The sequence below is a fragment of the Mustela nivalis genome, assembly GCF_964662115.1.
Source record: "Mustela nivalis genome assembly, chromosome: 4".
Classification (NCBI taxonomy): Eukaryota; Metazoa; Chordata; class Mammalia; order Carnivora; family Mustelidae; genus Mustela; species Mustela nivalis.
In genome coordinates, this window is record NC_139023.1 from 138594759 (window position 1) to 138615114 (window position 20356).

Genomic DNA, 20356 nt, shown 5'->3' on the forward strand with positions numbered 1-20356 from the left:
CCTATGTGGCTAATGGCTACTGTATTTGGCAGATTTGGGACCTTTCCATCATCTCAGAAAGTTCTACTGGATGGCGCTGCTCTAGACTCTGGGCCGCCCCAGAGGCTCACCTGGGGTGCAGCAAAATCACCACTGGAGAATGCTTGAGGTCCAGGATCCTCAGGCCCGGATCCCAAAGGACAGCTGAGCTCTAGACCCCTTTTCTAAGAGCCAGTTTCAAAAGATGGGCGCCCGCTGCAGGGCTGGGACTGAAAAGGGTTCGTGAGACCTTGCAGGGCAACTTCTCTTTTGCAATCCTTGCTGGTCTGACAGGCTCCTACAGAATTACATCACTTCCTAAAAAACAGGCAAACACCTCTCCTTCAAGTTAGCACCGACCCAAACAAGCAGGAAACAGGAAATGTTCAGGTTTCAGGGAGGCTGAAGCCCAGCGCAGCATCATGACGGGGCGGCGGCGAGCGGACAGGAAGGCTCCCGGGGCTGCCCTCGCCTTTGCCCTGGCGATCGCGCTCCTTCCCACCGGCCAGGCTCAGGGTAAGCTACGTCCCGCTTTCCAACCCCCGGGAAGGAGGAGAGCCAGGCTGGGTCAGTGCCCGAGGCTACAGAACTCTGCCGGGAAGGGGAACACCCAGAAAACCAAGTCCTTTCTATAAAAGAAGAAGATGAAATTAGAATTGTAGTTTGGGAGGCGGGGGTGTGGAGTCTGGTGGGGGGAGGGCTTGGCTGGCTTCCCCCGCAGCCGCCCATTCCTCCTCCCGCTCCCTCACTCCATCTAACTTTCCTGCAATTTTTGTCCTCTACCAAGTGCGGGGTCCCTGTAATTTCCCGGCTTGGACGGGCATCTTAAAGAAACCATAAACTTTTTTGTCAGTTGGTGTAAAAGAATGTTTCCATCAGAAGTCGTGAATTTCCTTTTAATAATGTGGGCTGGGAAATCTGCTAGTAGCAAAATCTCCCGGAAAAACTGAGGTATGGAAATGTACTACTGGAATGTATACTAAAGAAAACCAGTCAGTTAAAAAAAAAAAAAAAAAAAAGTAAACAGGAAATTATCAGAGGAGTTACCAGGCATCCATTCTAACTTTTCAAGAGAAATCTTTCATCTGTTTTTCTTTGAGCTTGTTACTTTGGGGGATATTTTCTTTGCATGCATTTTTACTAATGAACCTTTACTTTAGAAAGTAATGTGATTGTAGCAAATCAAATGTACTGGGAAGACAAAATATTAAATCTCATTATTTTGAACTAAGAGCGGCAATTGATTTATACCCTTGACAGTTGCTACAACGAGCGCAATCTCCCTCGATTGCCTCATACAGTTTTGTTGACTTGTCCTTGGGTAAATAAACTCATTGCCCATGACTTCTGTCAACAGATACTACCTGTTTCTAGTAGTGCAGGTCAGTATTTCAAGTAAAAGGAAAGTTCTCACGCTAGGGTTCTTCGAATAGGATGGGGATTGGGGGGCAGGCACCAGGCACTGACCTAGCCTGTGGCAATTTCCTGGAGAGTCACAGTCAGCAGCCAAACACACCACCCGCCCCACCAATTTCTCCTGCCCTGGGTGCTCTCCATGTGGTCTTGCCAGGCATCTGGGGTGGAAAATGAAAAGTGAAAGGCAAACCATGCCCACTGGAAAGATGTCCGGTTGAAATGCTAGGTGTGTTTCAGATGAGACCTGGGGCGGCGGGGGGGGGGGGGGGGGGGGAGGACACAGTGTGTTGTCTTAGGCACAGTTTGGGGGCTGGGAGCGAGCATGATGATGACGAAGCTCCAGCCACACGGGTGACACACAGGGAAAGTCGCTGAAGCAGGGGACGGTCAGATGTCCAAGTGCCGCGGCTGCTCAGCTCTTCTGACTGGGACCCCGCGTCCCAACTGTGCCCCAATGGAGATTCCTCCGAGCCAGATTCCTTTCCCTGTGGGGTGTCTCTCAGCAGCCCAGGGGGCAGAGCTCGGCCTTCCTACTTCCAAGTCTTGTTAGTCTCAACGCTACCGCAGGTGCCTCAAACATGCCCTGAGAGTAATACTTAAGGCTGCCTGAGTATTTTCTGGAGCTTCTGAGTATCTTCTTGACATATCTGAGTTGAAGCGTAAGGCATCCACAAGAGGCAAAAGGGTCACGTAAAGACTCAGTACAAGTTGTCTTTCTAATGCTGGGCTCTGATCGGTGGCTCTTCCACAATAAAGACCTTTGGTTGCTCCTCATTTATACCACTTGGACCCTTGTTTCAACCTTCTTCCCAGGTGTCTCCTCCTGTGTGCCCTCCCACGGCCCAATCAGACTGAAGGGAGTGGGCGCTCCAGGTCTCTGCGGTTCTTGTCAAGAATGAATGACAAGTTCCCTTTTTTTCTACTTAGTGAACTCCTATGTAACCCTAAAGACCTAGACTGGAAGTTACCTTGATGTCTCCTTTGCGCCTTGCCTGATGGCTTTATCTGTGTCATGCCCACATAAAACTCAACTTCAGTACACATAGCTGATTGCATAGAATCCTAAGTGTGTGTGTGTGTGTCCGTATCTCCCATAACCGCTGTGAGAGCGACCAGAGAAAATGCTCGGTAGCTTATCTTTGACTTCCCAAATCCTTGTTGGGATCCACATAAATAAAGAATTCTGTAATTGTTGACAAATGCTAAAATCATTCTAGAATGGATTTGAGGTTGAGCACTAAAAGCTGATGAGCTCCTGAAAACAGGTGGTGCGAGAATGTCAGGGAAATCAAAGGGGAAAACCTGCATTTCAGCTGAAAGCAGGGTTTACCTAGATAATCCAACACGCTTATTGGGCCCTGATCTGGGTTTCCAATGTCAGAAAATGAAAAAATGTCCACTCACAAAAAGCTATATAATCAAAGCCAAGGAGAAGTCTTTTACAAATTAAGGATTGATTATTTTTTAATTAATCGATGTATATCCCTTTGAGCTAATGGTGCCTAAGATGTGAGGATGTGAGTTACTAAATGGGTGTCACACTTGTATTTCCTTGAATTCTTCAGGAAGTATCTTGGAAATGTTCAGCAGTGGAATCCAGTCTACTGAGCAGCCTGACACCCCCTCTTTGCAAGCATATTCCAGGATACGGCTCAAGTCAAGCCAACCACAAACAGGCAACATAATCTATTATCAGCAGTCCCAGGCTCTGCCGCAGTACCTCGGAGTCAGTGTCCTTTTTCTATACGGAGAGCCTGCTGCAGTCTTGATTACTGTCCCAAGTGAAATAATCTACTTAGAAGTCACCGGGAGAGAAATGAGAAAACAGCTTTTCTGGGATTTTGACGAAACAGATGAGCATAGTTAAAGAAAAGCTGCAGGTTTAGGTACCTTGGCCAGCATGGACGCTAAGAAAATTCAGACTCTATGTCAAGACGACATTCTGTCCAGGGGGTGAGGGAGTCCTTTTCACCTGGCTTCTTGCCCTGTGTCCTGTCAATGTCAGCTTAACACTATCAGAGAGCTAAAAGCAGCCTCCCAAGACACTGAAAGCGTGGGGTTTATTAGCTGCAGTGGGCAGGATGGTCTGTAAAAGGAGAGCTGAGGGCACCGGGCAGAAACAAGGAGGCTGTGTTTTGCTGGGTCAGGGTTAAACAGCGGGTTTGACGGGAAAGACTCGGAGATTTCCTGCACCGATTCAGAAGAGTAAGAACCATTAATTAGTAGATAAACTTTGAGAAGAAAAGAAGGAATTAAAGAAAATACTATTTACGTAAATGGAACTGCGATTTCTGACACTGATCTTGTCTCGTTGAGTGTGACTGGCATCTGCTATTGTGTGGGACAGTTCCAATTTCAAGTAGCAATAATGACGAGAGCAGACGCCTAGAGTCCTCATTGCATGCCAGGTGCCCTTCTAAATAATTTACATATACTCACTCATTTAATTCCCCTAATGACCTTATATAGTGAGTACGAGTATCCCTGCTTTACATATGAGAAAATGGAAGCACAGGGAGGTTAAGTGACTTGACTCGAGTCACACAGCTAAATAGTGCATCTAAGTAAGATTCAGTCTCAGGAATCCATGCTCTAACGTATACTATAACACCTTTGGGTTTTTAGGCTCTGCCAGTATATGGGTCTAGTTCCAGGTTTAGAAAAATATGTCTCTGGTACCCTTCCAACTGTAAATGTATCACATACATCTTAGACCCCCTCAGTTGGGGTCTAAGGTTATTGCATGTTAATAAAGGAACTGTATTTGTTTGGTTGGGTCAGAGACCGGCCTACAGCAAAAGGGATGGAGCAAATTGGTTTAACTTTGGCTTGTAGTGGAGGAAGGGAAGGGCTGCAAGTTGCAGCAGGAGGAACAGAGCATCTGGGGATTAGCAAAGTTAAGACCAGAAGCAGGAGAAGTGGAATGACAAAGTCACTGGTAAGAGGCTTTAGGGTGTGGGAACCAGGGAGAGACAGCACAGTCTTGTGTTAGCTGCCCTGAGAGAGCCCTGCTGAGATCTGACCTGGAGGACCAAATAGCCTTCAGGTATTTGGCAGAAAGGGATTTCCTGGGGTTTAAAGTCCCTCTGGGTCTTTAAAAGCCTGACCTAAGGATCCAGAAGAGGCCTGGATCTTGGCTGGGTTGGGCCCGATTCTGCAAAGAAACAGTATGACCTATAATCTGCCTACCTGTGTCGAGTTTGCACCACCCTCAAATTTTGGCAAAGATGTGGAGAAAAAGGAACTTTGCAGCACGGGTGGGAGAGTATCCGCTAGCCTATCCTGCTGCTTAGCCTGTGCCTTGGGCTTTTCATTTCAGTTATATTTTTCACTCTAGACAGATTTTTTCATTTCCAGAAAAAAAAAGTGTGCTGTGTCTTGCTTGTTTTTTTCTTATTAATTATTCCTTCTCTCAGGTCTTTTTTTTTTTTTTTTTTAAACATAGTCTTCTGTGCTAACTTTTATCTGCAGTTTATGTAGACCTAATCTTGTCACTGGTTCTATCTGTCAATTCCCATTCCTGATAGCTATCTTGTGGGGGAAGTGGTGCCTGGGTGGCTCAGTCAGTTAAGCTTCTGCCTTCTGCTCAGGTCACGATCCCAGGGTCCTGGGATTGAGCTCTCTCTGCATCAAGCTCCCTGCTCAGAGGAGAGTCTGTTTCTCCCTCTCCCTCTGACTGCGGCTCTGCCTACTTGTGCTCTCTATCTCTCTGTCAAATAAATAAATAAAATCTTTAGAAGAAAAAAAAAAAGGAAAGAAAAGAAATCATGGGGGCACTGAGGACTTGCTGTGGCACACAGAGGATGACTTCACCTCATTTGACAGAAACCCAGATTTCTGATTCCAGCACCAAGTTACTGTAAATACTTTCCCAATACAACCTACTCCTGTTCCAAATTGTGTTTGGAAGATACGGAGGCAGGGATGGGCCAGGCTGAAGCTTGGACCTCAGGCTTCAAGGCTGGCTTTGGGTTGGAGAGGGGACAAACTGAGCAGTCCTCAGGGGCCAGACTCCAAGAGCTGTCTGAGGGGGTGCCAAAACCTCATGAAATGTACGAGCCAACAAAGCAGAGTCTTCTGTGGGGGCAGGTCAATCCCAGAAATGGGCAGACAAGGATGCCAAAGTCATTGCCAAGGAGACAGAAGTAGACAGAATTAAACTAAACATCAGAAGAGGGGCCAGGGTCCACAGTGTCAGGATGATGGTGAGATCAGCCTTGGGGTGGCACACCTGACTCTGACTCTGAACTCTGCCAAATCATTGCTCCTTCCTGTCGATCTTCACTCCCTCTTTCTCTCCTTTCCTCCCTCCCTCTCTCCTTTCCTTCCTTCTTTCCTCCCCCCCTTTCTTTCCTTCTTCCCTCTCTTTCTTTCTTTCTCTCTCTCTCTCTCTTTCTTCCCTCCCCCCTCTCTCTCTCCCTTCCTTCCCACAGCCTGATATTTTAGCTTTAACTTTTTTTAAAAAAATATTTTATTTATTTGACAGAGAGAGAGAGAGAGAGAGAGAGATCACAAGTAGGCAGGGAGGCAGGCAGAGGGAGAGAGAGAAGCAGCCTCTCTGAGCAGAGAGCCCGACTTGGGGCTCGAACCCAGGACCCTGAGGTCATGACCAGAGCCGAAGGCAGAGGCTTAACCCTCTGAGCCACCCAGGCGCCCCTAGCTTTAACTTTTAACCCAAGAGATGCACCGAAGTCCCCTGAAAGCATTATATAGCCTCTTATGCCCAATGGGCCCAACCTTTGTTCTAGGAAATCCTCATAGGTAAATTTGTCTCTAAATTTAAATTTCCTGTATCATTTTTTCTTTCTTCTTAAAAAAAATTTTTTTTCTGGGGTCTGGGGATTTCCTTGTTTTTTGACATTTTGTTATACTGTAAAAAGTTGTCTCATATTTCATTCAGTATCTCTAGGTGCTGCATATTGGGAGAATTTTACAGGTTACCAACTGTATCAGATTACTGGAAAAGGAAATTTTTCTATATAATCAGCTTGGAGGACAATTTGGAAATATTTAGTCAGCTGAATATGTTCATACTTGACAACCCCAACAATCCAATCCTAGCTATATATCCCAGATGAAGAACAAATGCACAGCAAAGAGGCATGGCCAAGAATGTTGATTGTAGCATTGTTTGTAAAGATGGAAAAAATAGAAACAACTTAAATGTGCGTGCATAGAAGAATACATGAAATTTAATACAGTCACAACATGAGATATCCTACAACAGGTAAAATTAAGTAGTCCAAATGTATGAAGATGACTCAATCTCAATCTCAAATGCAGTGTTGGCCAAAAGAGCCAATTGAAGATCATTATGCACAGAATGATTACATTTATTTAAAAATTTTAAAAACACTCCAAATTATGCTTATATTGTTTAGGGATATAGGCATATTTGAAAAGTTGCGACTGATATTGTTACCTTTAGGAGAGCAGTTACCTTTGGAGAGGATAGGAGGGAATGAGATTGGGGCAGAGTACAAGAGAGGCTTCAACTGCATCTCTGATGTGATTCTTTTCAGAAAACACCACGAGAGGCCTGGAGACAGCAGATGAAGACCCAGAGGTCTATTCCAGTGAGTGTCCTGTTTTTTTCTGACCTGGAAGCTAGGAATGGTTTTTGTGTATTTGAATGCTTCAGTGAAAACTTATTTAAGTGGTTAAATGAAACCTGCCTTTTGCTTTCTGGACCACAAGATCTAAAATATTTATTCTCTGTTCTTTAAGAAAAAGTTGCCAACCTTTGGTCAACAGGGAAAGGTATAAGAAAATCAGTGGTGGGTACTCAGTTATCTGTTACATTGTTCTCTCAAAAAAAGGTAAAAAAAAAAAAAAAGCATAACCTCAATACAGTCATTACCTTAAAAAATTAATATCATCATATATCCAATCAATGTCTAATTAGCTCTGATAATTATCTTATAAATGTTTTTTAATAGTTATTCTGTTCAAATTCGGATCTAAACAATATCAACACCTTTAAAAAAAAAAGGTAGGTATACATTCATAATGAAAAATAGCTAGAGTACCTTTGAATACTTCTCGAGCTTTCTTCTATCTTTCCTTTCCATTGTTCCCAGTCTCTCTGAAAGACAGTCAACAAGCCTTCATCTCAGCCCACTGACATCTGGCTGCTGTGTCAAGAGCAGCCACTCAAATTCCTCTTTCTGGATCCCCAGTGCCTTCTAATAGCTAAACCCAAAGGACCCATTTCTGTCCATATTACATGTTCTCCTCTCTATCACTCAATGTAATCAACAGTGATGGAAATGCTCCTCTTCCTTGGGTCTTATGATGCCATTTTCTCCTTGATTTCCTAGGACATTGATTGCCCCCTTCCATTTTGGGATTAGAGATTTTTTTCTTCCACCTGCTCATCTCATAGTAATATCTATCTTTTATTTCTTATTCCTTACATTCTTCCTGGGCCATGGCATCCATGTTCATGGCTTTCATCTCACTCCGTGGTTAATGATTCCCAAAAAACCCACCCCCCACCATGCCTAGTTGCCTGGCTCTAGATCTGTATTCTCGCCCTCAGTTCTTCTTGGGCATGCCACAGGGACCCTAGGCTCAGCATGTCCAGAGAGGAACTCCTGGTCAACAGGGAAAGGTATAAGAAAATCAGTGGTGGGTACTCAGTTATCTGTTACATTGTTCTGCTAGCCTAAGCCCCTATTAGCTCTCACCTCGTCTCCTTCATTAACTTCTTAACGTATCTCCTAGCTTTTAGTCTCATCTCCAACCCCATTTCATGTAACACCCAGAGCAGTAGTTCTATAACAAAAAGTTATCATTTCTTCCTGCACTTACCCCTTCAGTGGGATTTCATTTCCTTGGGGTAGCTTCCAAACCCCTTGACATCATTTCAAGGCCCCTTATGAGTTATCCGGGGTTCCTTTCCTGCTTATCCCCTGACACTCCCCACCATACGCCCTAGGTACAACTACTTGAATGTGTGTCAAACTCTGAGTCTTTCTGTGTGCTTCAACTGTGATGCCTTTCCCTGACATCTTTGCTGGATAAACTTCTGAGATTCCTTTGAAGGATCTCCTCCTCTGTGAAGATTTCCTGAATCTTTCACTGCCAGATGAATCAAGGCCTTTCTCTCCCATGTCCTCATGGGACTCCATACACAAACAATCATACACAATGACTTTTATTAAACCACATTATAGTTATTAATGTATGTGCCATTGTCCCTACTTACCCGTGTTTTCCTGGGAGGCATAGACCTGGTTTCATTTGCCTTTGTATCTCAGGACCTACAACAGTGTCTGGTACATTATAGGCACATGACTGACTGAGGAATGACATGAAATTTATTCAAGATTTACATATATTCATGACAAAATAGCAACCATTTAAATAATAAAATGAAATTGTGGTAATACCTGGATAAATATGATTTTTTAGTTAACCATGTTTTATTTTATTCCAAAATGTTAACTATTCCAAATGTTTTTATATATAAATAGTTTACTTCTGTCTTCTCACACCCAAACAGGCATCAGTTACTGCTTCCCTTCCTGTAGAGAATATTATGTAGCTGTATCTATGAGTAGTACTGAGAAAGTACTTTTTTTAAAAAAAGATTTTATTTATCCATTTGGCAGACAGAGAGGGATCACAAATAGGCAGAGAGGCAGGCAGAGAAAGAGAGGGGGAAACAGGCTCCCCACTGAGCAGAGACCCTGATGCAGGGCTTGATCCCAGGACCCTGAGATTATGACCTGAGCCGAAGGCAGAGGCTTAACCCACTGAGCCACCCAGGCACCCCGGGAAAGTACTTTTAAAAAAAGATTTTTATTTGTCAGAGAGATAGCACAATCAGCAGGGAGAGGGAGAAACAGGCTCCCAGCTGATCAGGGAATCCAATGCTGGGCTCAATCCCAAGGCCTCAAGGATCATGATCTGAGCCAAAGGCAGGCACTCAACTGACTGAGCCACCCAGGTGCCCCCTGAGAATGTATACTTAATCCATCTTCCTCTCAAACTAGGGATGAAGTTCAGACCCAGGAAATATGCGTTGAGCAGTGTGACAAATTGCAGAAATGTCTTGTAGTCACAAACATTTTGGGGAGACTTTTGAAAAGAATACAAAAGGAAAACAAATTCCATAGATGATAAATTTCAAGCCAGTAAGAGCTTATTTAAAAACTTGAAAAAGAAATAAAATTTCTGTAACATAAAATAAACAGAAAAATCTGCCAGGGTGGTGGGGGGAGGGGAATGAGAGCACAGAAACATTTCCTGATTAATTAAAGAAGGTAGTTTGAAAGAAGAGTTATTTACTGGAGAAGGGTCCACTTGGTGGTGGCATTTTGGTTTCTTTTCCTTGAAACAAAACCACCAAATATAGTTTGTTTCTGAAATTTCCATATTTCTTCTATGTGTCTTTGCTATATAGGAATTAAAATGTCTTTATTGTTTCCTGCTTCCCCACCCCATTGTAGTTTTCAGAAACAGGAGACCAGTGGTTCCTAGGGCTTGCGGACATGTGCTTTATTTCTTCCATTGGCAGTATTATTTTAAAAATTCATGTATTGTCTTTTTTAAACATAATGCTTCCTTTTTATGGTTAAGATGACTAGATTTAGCAAATAAAAATAAAGGACACCCAGTTAAAGGTAAATTTCAAATACACACTTTTTCATGTGTGTTTAAGAACATCTTGTACAACTCAGTATAAGTAGAGGCCACATTTATGCACAAAAATTATTTGTTGATCTGATATTCAAATTAAACTGGCCATCCTGTACTTTAGTAACTCTATGACTAGGATTATCTTTTCTCAAGCAAAGACCATCCTTACGTTGGTATATCACTAAGAGCCCAGGCATATTGGCCATGTACCCAGTTAACAAATATTAGAAGAAAATTTAGGCTGAGTCCTAGATCAATCATACAAATAATAAATAAAGGAAGTGTGCTGGAAAAAAACAAAACACATCCCAGTGATTGCATAGACTAAAACCGGGAATCCAAGAGTGGATCAACATTAGAGAATCTTCTAATGTAATTCATCCCATTAAACACCAGAAGAGAAAAAAAAATTGTAGGATCATAATGATAAATGCAGAAAAGAGCCTGGCAAGAGAGTGGGACCACCCAGCATCAGTAGTTCAAGCAGCAACGCTCACTTCTCAGTGCTGGAGCCCTGTGAGATTGGCCGGGATGGAGGGGCAGGATTGAGTTTTCCTCAAGGTAAAGTAGGATCAGAAGCAAGCAGGGCTTAGATACCTGGTAAAGGACTTTGCTGACCCCAGAATATCCAACCCCCAATCTGCCCTCCTCAGACACTACTCTAGGGACCTCGGGAGATTGTCTCCTTCCTCAGCCTCTCAAACTCTTGCTCTGTGCTCCCCAGTAGGCTAGCGATGGGAACTTCTGAGTACCCCTTGTCCCCCTTTTTCCTGCAGCTGGTGATGAGGTACCGTAGTCCCTGAGCAACCAGCTCACATCTCCTTTCCCTGCTCTCCTGTCCTCTGATTTGTCTCAAACATCCATCTACCACTTCGTTTTTTGGCTTGTCCCTGTCTTTCGGTTGCTTTCTCTGACAACTCTGAGTTGTCACGCGTAGGTGGAGGGCCTCTGTGCCCCGCGGAAGAGCCCACCTGTCTCCCTCCCCTACTCAGAGTGGGGCTGGTAGCAGGCCAGGGAGAGGACAAGGGCTTGGCCAAGAACATTTGTTTCCAACTTACTCTCTAGAATTGTATTCATGAAACTGGCTATTCAAAAGAGAGATAGAAAGGTAATAAACATAGAAAAGTATTCAGATTATGAATGACCATAGATATTATTTTAATAAAATCCTTTTTTTCCATTTCAAAGCACTTGTGCATCTATTATCCCACTGATGGTAGAAAGAGTTTTAAATATGAAAAATGCATGTGTATTCTGCCCCATAAAAATACTTGAATTCCTTTAAACTGCCAGGTACCACAGGCTAGAGTAGGTCTCCAGTGTGCAAAAAGGTAGCCAGACTGTCAAAAATGCAGCTTCTGCAAATGAGTAACTTTAGACTGGGACAGCCTGAGGGTCTGGGCAAGTCTGATTAAATATGAGTAAGCTTTCTTTTAAAAAGACATCAAAATAAACAGTTTAAAACAGAAAAGACATCAGAGCACCGTGGGCCTCCTTCGCGGGGCATGTTTTCATCTGATAGTAAATTGTAATTGCAGGTGTGTCTTAAGGCAATGCGGTGAAAATAGAACCAAGCTTCAGAAGTAAATTCCCAGAGCAGACTACCGCAGGGAAGCATTTTACCAGAAAACCCTCCTCAAAATAAGCAAAAGGAACATTTGTCAACCTTCTTTCAACATGCGAGATCATCCCCTTTAGTCAGCTGATGGCTGGAGAGACAGGGTGTGCAAAACACGGGCACCGCTTTCCCCTGAACCTCCCTGTGGTAGAACCTGCCCTTCTCCTTCAGTGCTTTGCCTCCCAATCTGTTCAGCCACGCTTATGCTGACCATATCTTCTTCAGATAAATATGTCAGGAAAAATATGTTCAGGAATATTTTCAATTAACCAAAATTATTAAATACATCATACAACAGAGCATATAATGAAAACAACAATCCTTCCGAGTCCCTAGTCCTGTTCCCAGGGAATTAGGTCACCTGTGGGAAACCATGTGGAACACTAGATTCCCTCCATCCCACCAAACAAAAACTACAAACATGACATTTCTCAGGAGTCTTCACTGGCATTAAACCGTTCCTCTCATTTTCCAGTGTTTTCTTTAAAATTCAGGTAACCTTTTGAGGACACCACCTAGTTCTCTTTGTAACTAAGAACGCACTGTGTGTATTCTTGGAAGAGAGTGGACAGAGAGAGGAGGACAGGATAAAAGGTGTTAAAAAGGTGAGAGATGTCCTCTTATTGTCTCTCCAACTAACCTGACTTATTTACATTTCCTGAGCAACTTGTACACAATGGCGACTGTACAGCAGACAGGGTTCCAGGAGTTAGGGAGAGATACGGCGCCAAACCGTGGAGGCATTTGGCAATAAACAAGTACCTGAATGAACTCCTCTCAGATAATACACAGTAAGTCAGCATTGTTTTGAAACCAAGCAAACCAGAGAAAGGGCAGAACACTTCAGAAGCCATGAAGGATTGTGTCCCAGTGGCTCACCATCAAGGAGCCATTGTCTGTCCACCTGCTGTTGGCATGTTCTGGCATCAAACGCCATCGCCCTCCCACAGACGGGCTGCGGCCCCATGAGTCTGCTGAGTCATCTGTTCCCATTCTTCCCTGGCCCATCACAGCCAGATTCCACAGATGCTGAGCCACTGGTTTGTAAAAAGATGCCAGAACCAGAGAGAGAGACCATTTACTTGATGGCCACATACGCCTATTCACCTATTCATTTTGCTTCCAGAGGCTTCTTTCTGTGTAGGGGTCTCCAATCACCTTTAAAGCGGGTAAGGACTATCTTCACGAATAACGACAAATTAAAATAAAGTCAAGGGACTTACAGTTTAACTCAGTAACTCTCAACCCAGCATCCTTCCTTACTGCAAGCTTACTGCTGAAAGCTCTGGGGCAGCTTTGAGGACATATCGTTGCCCAGGTGCAGCAGCAGATACCCTCACATAACGGATGTGGGTGTAGCTTAAAACCCACCAGGCAGTGTTGGTGGACCGTGAGTGTTGAGAATAAGAGGTGTTACCAATAATTAAGCACAACTAAATAAGCTTGTCTGGGCAACTTAGACCCATAGCTGTCAAAGTATGGCGTCCAGACCAGCAGCGGCAGCATTGTCTTAGAAATGAAAATCCCTGGGGCTCCTGGCTGGTTCAGTCAGTAGAGCATGTGACTCTTGAGTTTTGGGTTGTGGGTTCGAACCCATGTTGGGTGGGGAGATTACTTAAAAATAAAATCTTTAAAAAACCCCTTAAAATTCTTGGCGTCATCCCAGATCTGCTAAAGCAGAGACTCTGGGAGCAGGGGATGGCACTCTGTGTTTGAGGAGCTCTCCAGGTGATTCTGACGCTAACGTTTGAGGACCACTAGTATAAACCTCCAGGCTGAACTGTCTGCGGGCACTGCTGCTGGAGATGAGGGTTTTACGCTCCAGCACAGTCTCTCATGTTCAGACTTACTCAGGAAGTCGTGGTTGTCCCAGTGCTCTCTCAGTCCAACCTGGCCAGTCTCTCAGGAGCTCCAGGCTACAGTGATGATTCTTTAGCTACTGCATTCTGGTGATGGAGTTGGCAGCTTTTGGCATCCAACTTCCTGACCTCTGACTCTTCCCCGGTTTGCCAAGGAGGAGCACGGAGAGCAGGAGGGGAGGGTGCTAGAGTGGCCCAGGGTGACTGGAAATGGGTAAGGTTGGGCTGCAGTGGTTCTCAACCTGGAGAACTAAAAAGTACTGAGGCTGGGGCTCACCACAGATACTGGAGGTAAAGTTTTGGGCATCAAAAGAGTGGAAAGGTTCTGAGGTGATTCTTTCATGCAGCCAAAGCTGAGAACCCCTGGAGAGCTTCTTGGTTTGATTTTGTCTCATCCTTCTCACACTGACTGGCTCTTTGCTGTGTGCAGCCCTACAGGGGGCTGAGAAGTAGGCCGACTTCTTGGTTAGTGTCTTGAATGTTTTGAAATTCATATCCTCTCGTTACTCTTCAAAGCAGGAGTGAGTTTGAATGCCTGCCTTGTGTTTCCTTTCGTTTCATTATCTGAATGATCAAGTTGTTTAAAATCATAAAATAAAATGAAATATGGGCACTTGGGTGGCTCAGTAGGTTAAGCATCTGTCTTTAGCTCAGGTCATGATCCTGGGGTCCTGGTATCCAGTCCACAACTGACTTGCTGCTCAGCAGGGACTCTGCTTCTCCCTCTGCCCCTACCCCCCCTTGAGGGCACACATGCACGCTTTCTCTCTCTTTCCCTCTCTATCTTGCAAAAATAAAGAAAGAAACTCTTAAAAAAATAAAATGAAATAAAAGTTAACATAATATGGGCACAGAGTCCACCTGACAAATGAAAGAATGGGTCCTCTGATGAGGACCAACATACTTGATGCTATCCCAGGTTTATGCCATTCGCCCAGCCTTGTTCTACTTTACATTATAACAGCCACGTGGCATTCTTTCGGTTGGTACTAATTCTTATCTTTGGGGGTTTTTTGTTTTGTTTTTTTCCCACTTAAAAAAAAACCCAAAAACAAAAACCAAAAAAAAAAAAAAACTAGAGCTAGGTTGCATATTTGTTCCACTTTCAAAAAAAGAGGAAGTTAGCTGGTTTGCCTGGCTGGGAAGCAGAGTCATTTCCACTTAGCAGAGTCCCTAGCGGGGTGGGGGGGGTGGGGGGGTGGGGGGGTGGGGGGAGGGTGAGGGAGGGGTCACGTGCCTGTTCCGAGGCTGGGGCCCCTCAGGCTCACTGAGAACATTTCCCCCACTTTCCAACCTACCTCCGAGGATTTGCCCCAGGGTCCTTGCCAGATGTGTGGAGTATGCGCCCCAGATGTGTTTGCATGATATTGTCAAAAATCTTTCGGAAGGGACGCTGCAGGCGCAACTGATGAGCTGGTAATTTTAGGATTTGAGAATTAAAAGCCAAGTGGAGGGCTTTCCTCATTCCCATGCCAACACCAGAGATACAGAGATTTGGTGGGACCTGAGTGGAGGGAGAGAGACGGTGAAAGGGAGAGTGCAGGGTGGGGGCGGGAGAGTGTGCCTGGGGACCCCTTGAAGACAGAGCTTCCATGGTGGCCTGGAGCCCTCGCCGCCCCACACGGATTCCCTGGGCAGGTCACTTGCGTGCCCAGGCCCCGCCGGGTGTCCCTCACACAGCGGGTCTGCTTGTCCCGTACTGTCCTTGCTCTTCCTTCTTCTCTTCTGTGCTTTTGCAGCCTAACGCCTCTCCCTTTTCGCTCACAGGCTGGACCCTCTCCATTTCTGCAGCTTTCTCAGTTTTAGCCCTCGGGCCATACATATTTTACCCCGAAATATGTCCAAATTTAGGTAAGCAGACACAACAACGACAAAAGAATGAAGCCGTTATTGCGGACAGATTAGTCCCCTGGGGAGCAGCAGAGAAACCAGTGAGACTAGAGAGGGGGGAGGGAGAAGGGGTGGACCATAAAGGAAGTAGCAAATCCACCAGCACCTGGCAGGAGTGTGGGGCCCTCTGGGTTAGCCTTAGCTGCATTTTCATGTCTGTGATTCCCTTTGCTCTTTGGGGGAACACGCTGGGGTAGGCAGGAAAGGGTCCTCCTTTTCTGGCCTTTAAGAAAGGGAAGGTTGAAGCCAAGAGGGGCTTTCGCAGGCCCTGTCGGTCGGCATCCTGCCTGCCACGATGCCACGGAGATGTCCACAAAGTCCACACATCACACAAGACACGGCCCTGAATGTTCTGCTTCACACGGAAGCCCCAGACTCGCTTCCTGAAGGAGAGTTCTGGGTTTTCCCGGAAGAGTGCTGGACCCCTTAGGTTGGTTATCCCAGCAGCATAGGATGGTTCCTACAGGAAATCACTCTTGATAGTTATGGGCCTCAGCGAGGGTTGCTTAGAAAAGGTTGGGGTCCAAGGCATGTCCAAGGTAGTGTGGCTTTAGGGGGCCCTGTGTCCATTGGGTTAAGAGTTGCTGTTACCCCATGAGCCACAGGACAGCCTCCATAATGCTCCCGAGAAACATCCTCTGAGCTGCCGTCTGGACTCCCCTGCCTTGTCTTGTGATCCCTGGCTCCTCTGCAGTTCCCACCTTGGGTTTGTCCATCCCTGGTTTTCTTCTGAACTCTTACCCAGGTCACCCATGCTTGGTCATTGACCTGATTCAATGGCCTACCCTGATTTCCCAGCTCCCCTGTTAATGACATATAATGCTCCTGGCATGAACTCTTGGGACTGATCCCCACTCTTGGTCAACTTCTGCCCCTCCTTTCTCATCAGACACTCTGCACACCCAGTATTTTCCTAACTTAACTTTCTGCCAGTCCTCATGGTGTGAGGCCTGGGCTGGAGCTATCTCGGAGAAGTTATGAGGGCAGACCTCTAAGAGTAGTTTGGTGTTGTCTCCTCTCCCCACGGCACCCAACCCCCTCTCTCTACACTTGAGACAGAATATGGACAGTACAGGGGTGCCTGGGTGGCTCAGTTGGTTAAGCATTTGCATTTGGCTCAGGTCATGATCCCAGGGTCCTGGGATCTAGTCCTGCATTGGGCTCCTTGCTCAGTGGGAAGACTGCTTCTCCCTCTGCCTGCTGCTCCCCCTGCTTTTGGTCTCTCTCTTTCTCTGACAAATAAATAAAATCTTCTAAAACAATACACATTGTACAGGCACAAGTGCCAACTGAAGAATGTACAGGGGTATTTATTATGACATCTCTGAGAATGCAAAAGAAACAACCTAAATTTCTGTGATAGGAATAGGTTATGATACAACCAGATTATAGGGGGAAAAACAACTCCCTGTATAGAGACAGGAAATAATCTTGAAAACCAGTTTTTAAGTTAAAAAAAAAGCAAAGGGTAGAACACATGTAGACTTTGTTACCTTTTGTGTTAAAAACAAAAACAAAAACAAAAACAGGAAATGATACATAGGCAGGGAGTTTCTCTGGAAGGCAAAAGAAATAATGGCCACCTCTGGGGAAGAAACAGGAGTAACTAGGGGACGTGGTGTAGTGACATTTCCTTTTTGACCTTAGTACCATGTGCCTAAGTACCATGTCTAAGTACTTGTACCATGTACAAGTACCATGTCTAAGTACCATGTGTCTAATAATTTTTAAAAATTCTAATTAAAAACAAGATAAACACTATATGTGTGGAAATGTGGAAGTAGATGGGGCTTTGGGGATCCACCCCTTAGTTGTACAAACTAGGACAGTAGGCCACAGAGGTGAAGAATTCATTCAAATTCCCACTACTTCGAAGTGAGAGAGCTGTGACTGGAAACTTCACTGTCCTTTGGCACCTATGCTCTAGGGAATGCGGTTTTCAAACCCCATGTAGCAGAACTTATAAATGTCAGGGTTGTAACCCAGGGCAAGACATTCGAGACTCAGTTTCTTCATCTGTAAAATGTGCACAATAAATTTGTCATGAAGATGAAATTAGGCAGTGCCTGTTATCCTAGCTAGTTCCTAGCATACAAAGCATCGGATTCATGCCAGTTGCCATTATTTATTATTTTTGGCTATGATGGTGTTGGATGGGGCAGAGAGAGCTGGGAGGAAGGTTCTCATAGAAGCATCTGGAGATGAAGGCTTGTAAGGTAAAGAAAAATAAAATAGGGAGCGAGACTGACCCCTTGGTTCTTATTTATTCAGGTAGTCACTAGAGATTCTGAGAGAGTAAATGAGGCTTCATGTGGAAGATGTATGTTAGGGTGTATATGAGAGGGATATGGGGAGAGAATTGCCAGCCCTTTTCACTGCCAATTGTCAGTAAAGGCCACCTGTGACCAGCACTGCTCCTTATACTGAAAAATGAATGTGCCACCTGGGACCATCTGGTTGTACCATTTCTCTTTCATTCCTGATTATCCAAATGCCCTCGTTATTCCAGCTACCATATTTCCTTCCTTATTTTCTCTTCTTCTGGGGCAAGGGTCAAGTGGTGACTCAAAGCCTTCCATGGAGGGGCGGCTGGTTGAGCGTCCAGCTCTTGGTTTTGGCTCAGGTCATGATCTCAGGATCGTGGGATCGAGCCCTGCATTGTGCTCTGTGCTCAGCAGGGAGCCTGCTTAAGATTGTCTCTCCCTCTCCCTCTGCCCTGCCTCCCGCACCTGCTCTCTCTCTCTTTCTCTCTCTCAAATCAATAAATTTTATAAATAAAATAAATAAAACTTAAAAAAAAAAAAAAGACTTCCTTGGAGAGGTGCCAAGCTCATCTTGCTGTTCTGGGCAGCTTTGCCCACAGTGCATCCGGGCTGAGGAGGAGTCCTGCAGAGCCAAGGTTTCTGGGACCCATCCCCTCACCCTTCCCTTTCGTGACAGGAAGCCACCTCCTTATAGGCAGAGGAGCAAGGACAGGGGGTTCCCTCTCTTGTTCATCACTTGATGACTGGTAATCATCATATTCCTATCTTATCGGGAGGAAAATACTATGTGAGGTTTAACGCTCGGGTTCTGCGACTGGCCCTCTTGGGTTCAAACCCTCCTCCATGATTGCTCTGTGACTATGGGTAAGCCATGTAACCTCTTTGTCCCAGTTTCCATCTGGAAAAATGGTAAGGGCAAATGAGATAATCTGCGTAAAAGACAGAGCACAGGACTTGTCTTGGTCAGTTCTCTAGGAAGGTTAGCCTGACATAGTGGCGGCAGCCTCAGCTGTAGTAGAAGTAAGGGAATGAGATAAAAGGCAAGTCTGGGGATTTGAGGAAGGTCCATGAGCACTGACCTGAAGAAACAGGGTCAGGGGGCGCCTGGGTGGCTCAGTGGGTTAAGGCCTCTGCCTTTGGCTCTGGTCATGATCCGAGCCCCGCATCGGCTCTCTGCTCAATGGGGAGCCTTCTCCCCCCACCCCCGCCTACCTCTCTGCCTACTTGTGATCTCTCTCTCTCTCTGTCAAATAAATAAAATCTTTGAGAAAAAAAAAAGAAAGAAAGAAAGAAACAGGGTCAGTACCACCAACTGCAAAGGTGCTGCTCCCCCCACCAATGTACCATAAATGTCTAGTCATCTCTGGTTGGATTATCAGTGAAGCATGCTATTTGGTTCCAATAGCTCTGCAAACAAGGTGACTCTAATGAAGAGATTGTTCTGTCTTCTAATAAAGGACAAACATCTTTTCCTGGTTCAGGGTGATACATGATGAATCAAAGCTCTTCACATAGGTTATTATTATTAACTTATTACCTTGTTTCAAAAACATATATATAGACAAAGCCTCTTACCCCAGACAGAGGTCAATAAATAGTAGACATTTTTTTTTAAATCCTGCTTTTGGCAGAAACACGTGAGGGACACTGGTTTCTGCAGTTTGTGATTGATTCTGGTGGTTTTGGGTGGCATTTACCAATGAGATTTTTCAAGTGGATTGTCTGCTCTTGGAGGAAACTGAGATGTTGGTCTGTATAACAACAACAACAACAAAAAAAAATTAGACTATGATCAAAAAAATGTTTTTATAAATAAAATCAGAGGAATCCATCGTCACTGAGTCGCACAGATAGACAGGAGTGACATGGACCCTGCAGGGACCTGCTCCGACGTTCTGCAGGGCTACTGACCTCTGAGTAGAAAGCTTGGCTTGTAGCAACTGACTTTTCTATTTGCACAGCACCTTGCTCTTTAGAAAGAATTTTCCCATCCATCACCTTATTGGATTAGTTTTCTATGGCCCGAACTCATATGCTCTCTTCCTTGGCGGGTCCCATATGAAGGATAAGCTATGCTATGCTATGATAGTATGAATACCTTCTGCTTACCTTACTGTGATCACTACATAGCCAAGGTGAGGGGAGATTTGTTAGATAATCGTCAGGCTCATAGTCCTTCCCAGCCCTGGGATGAACCCCAAGATGGCTTTCCACACAATCGGAAATTCAAACAGAATAAACTTGCTTAAAGTTTCTTAATAGGGAAAGTTCTGAAAATGCTTTTTATGAAATACATTTAAATATTGGTGTAGTTTCCTCAGTCCCTAGGGGAAGTTCCTCCTGAGAACGTCGCCTTACAAACGAAGTACACGCTGTGTTTTTATTTAGAACCCAGGAAAATTTCTGTCAGATAATCCTAGAGAGACTCAGTACTCTGCACTATGTGGGAACTGACACTGAAACCCAATCAGTCACCTCTGTTTCTAAGAATTCTTCCACACTGATAGGTAACCTTTTATTAAAAATTAGGACAGTCTGGAATACCTGGATGGCTCAGTCAGTTAAGTGTCAGAGACTTGGACTCTTGGTTTGGGCTCAGGTCATGATCTCAGGGTCGTGGGATCGAGCCCCATATTGGGCTCTGT

At 44.9% G+C, this 20356-nt stretch overlaps 1 protein-coding gene across 4 annotated transcripts in view; it reads left to right on the forward strand.

Moving 5' to 3' along the window:
• The first annotated feature begins 331 nt into the window (after positions 1-331).
• Positions 332-20356, forward strand: part of TMEM154 (transmembrane protein 154) — a 41103-nt gene continuing 21078 nt past the window's right edge. For 2 of the 4 annotated variants that reach the window (XM_082727329.1, XM_082727328.1), the window contains exons 1-2: positions 347-534; positions 6957-7010. In XM_082727329.1, coding sequence (XP_082583455.1) covers positions 441-534; positions 6957-7010 — 148 coding nt within the window. In that variant the 5' untranslated portion in view covers positions 347-440. Of the gene's footprint in view, positions 535-6956; positions 7011-20356 lie in introns of all 4 variants that reach the window. The other 2 variants (XM_082727327.1, XM_082727326.1) reach the window with 2 other exon arrangements.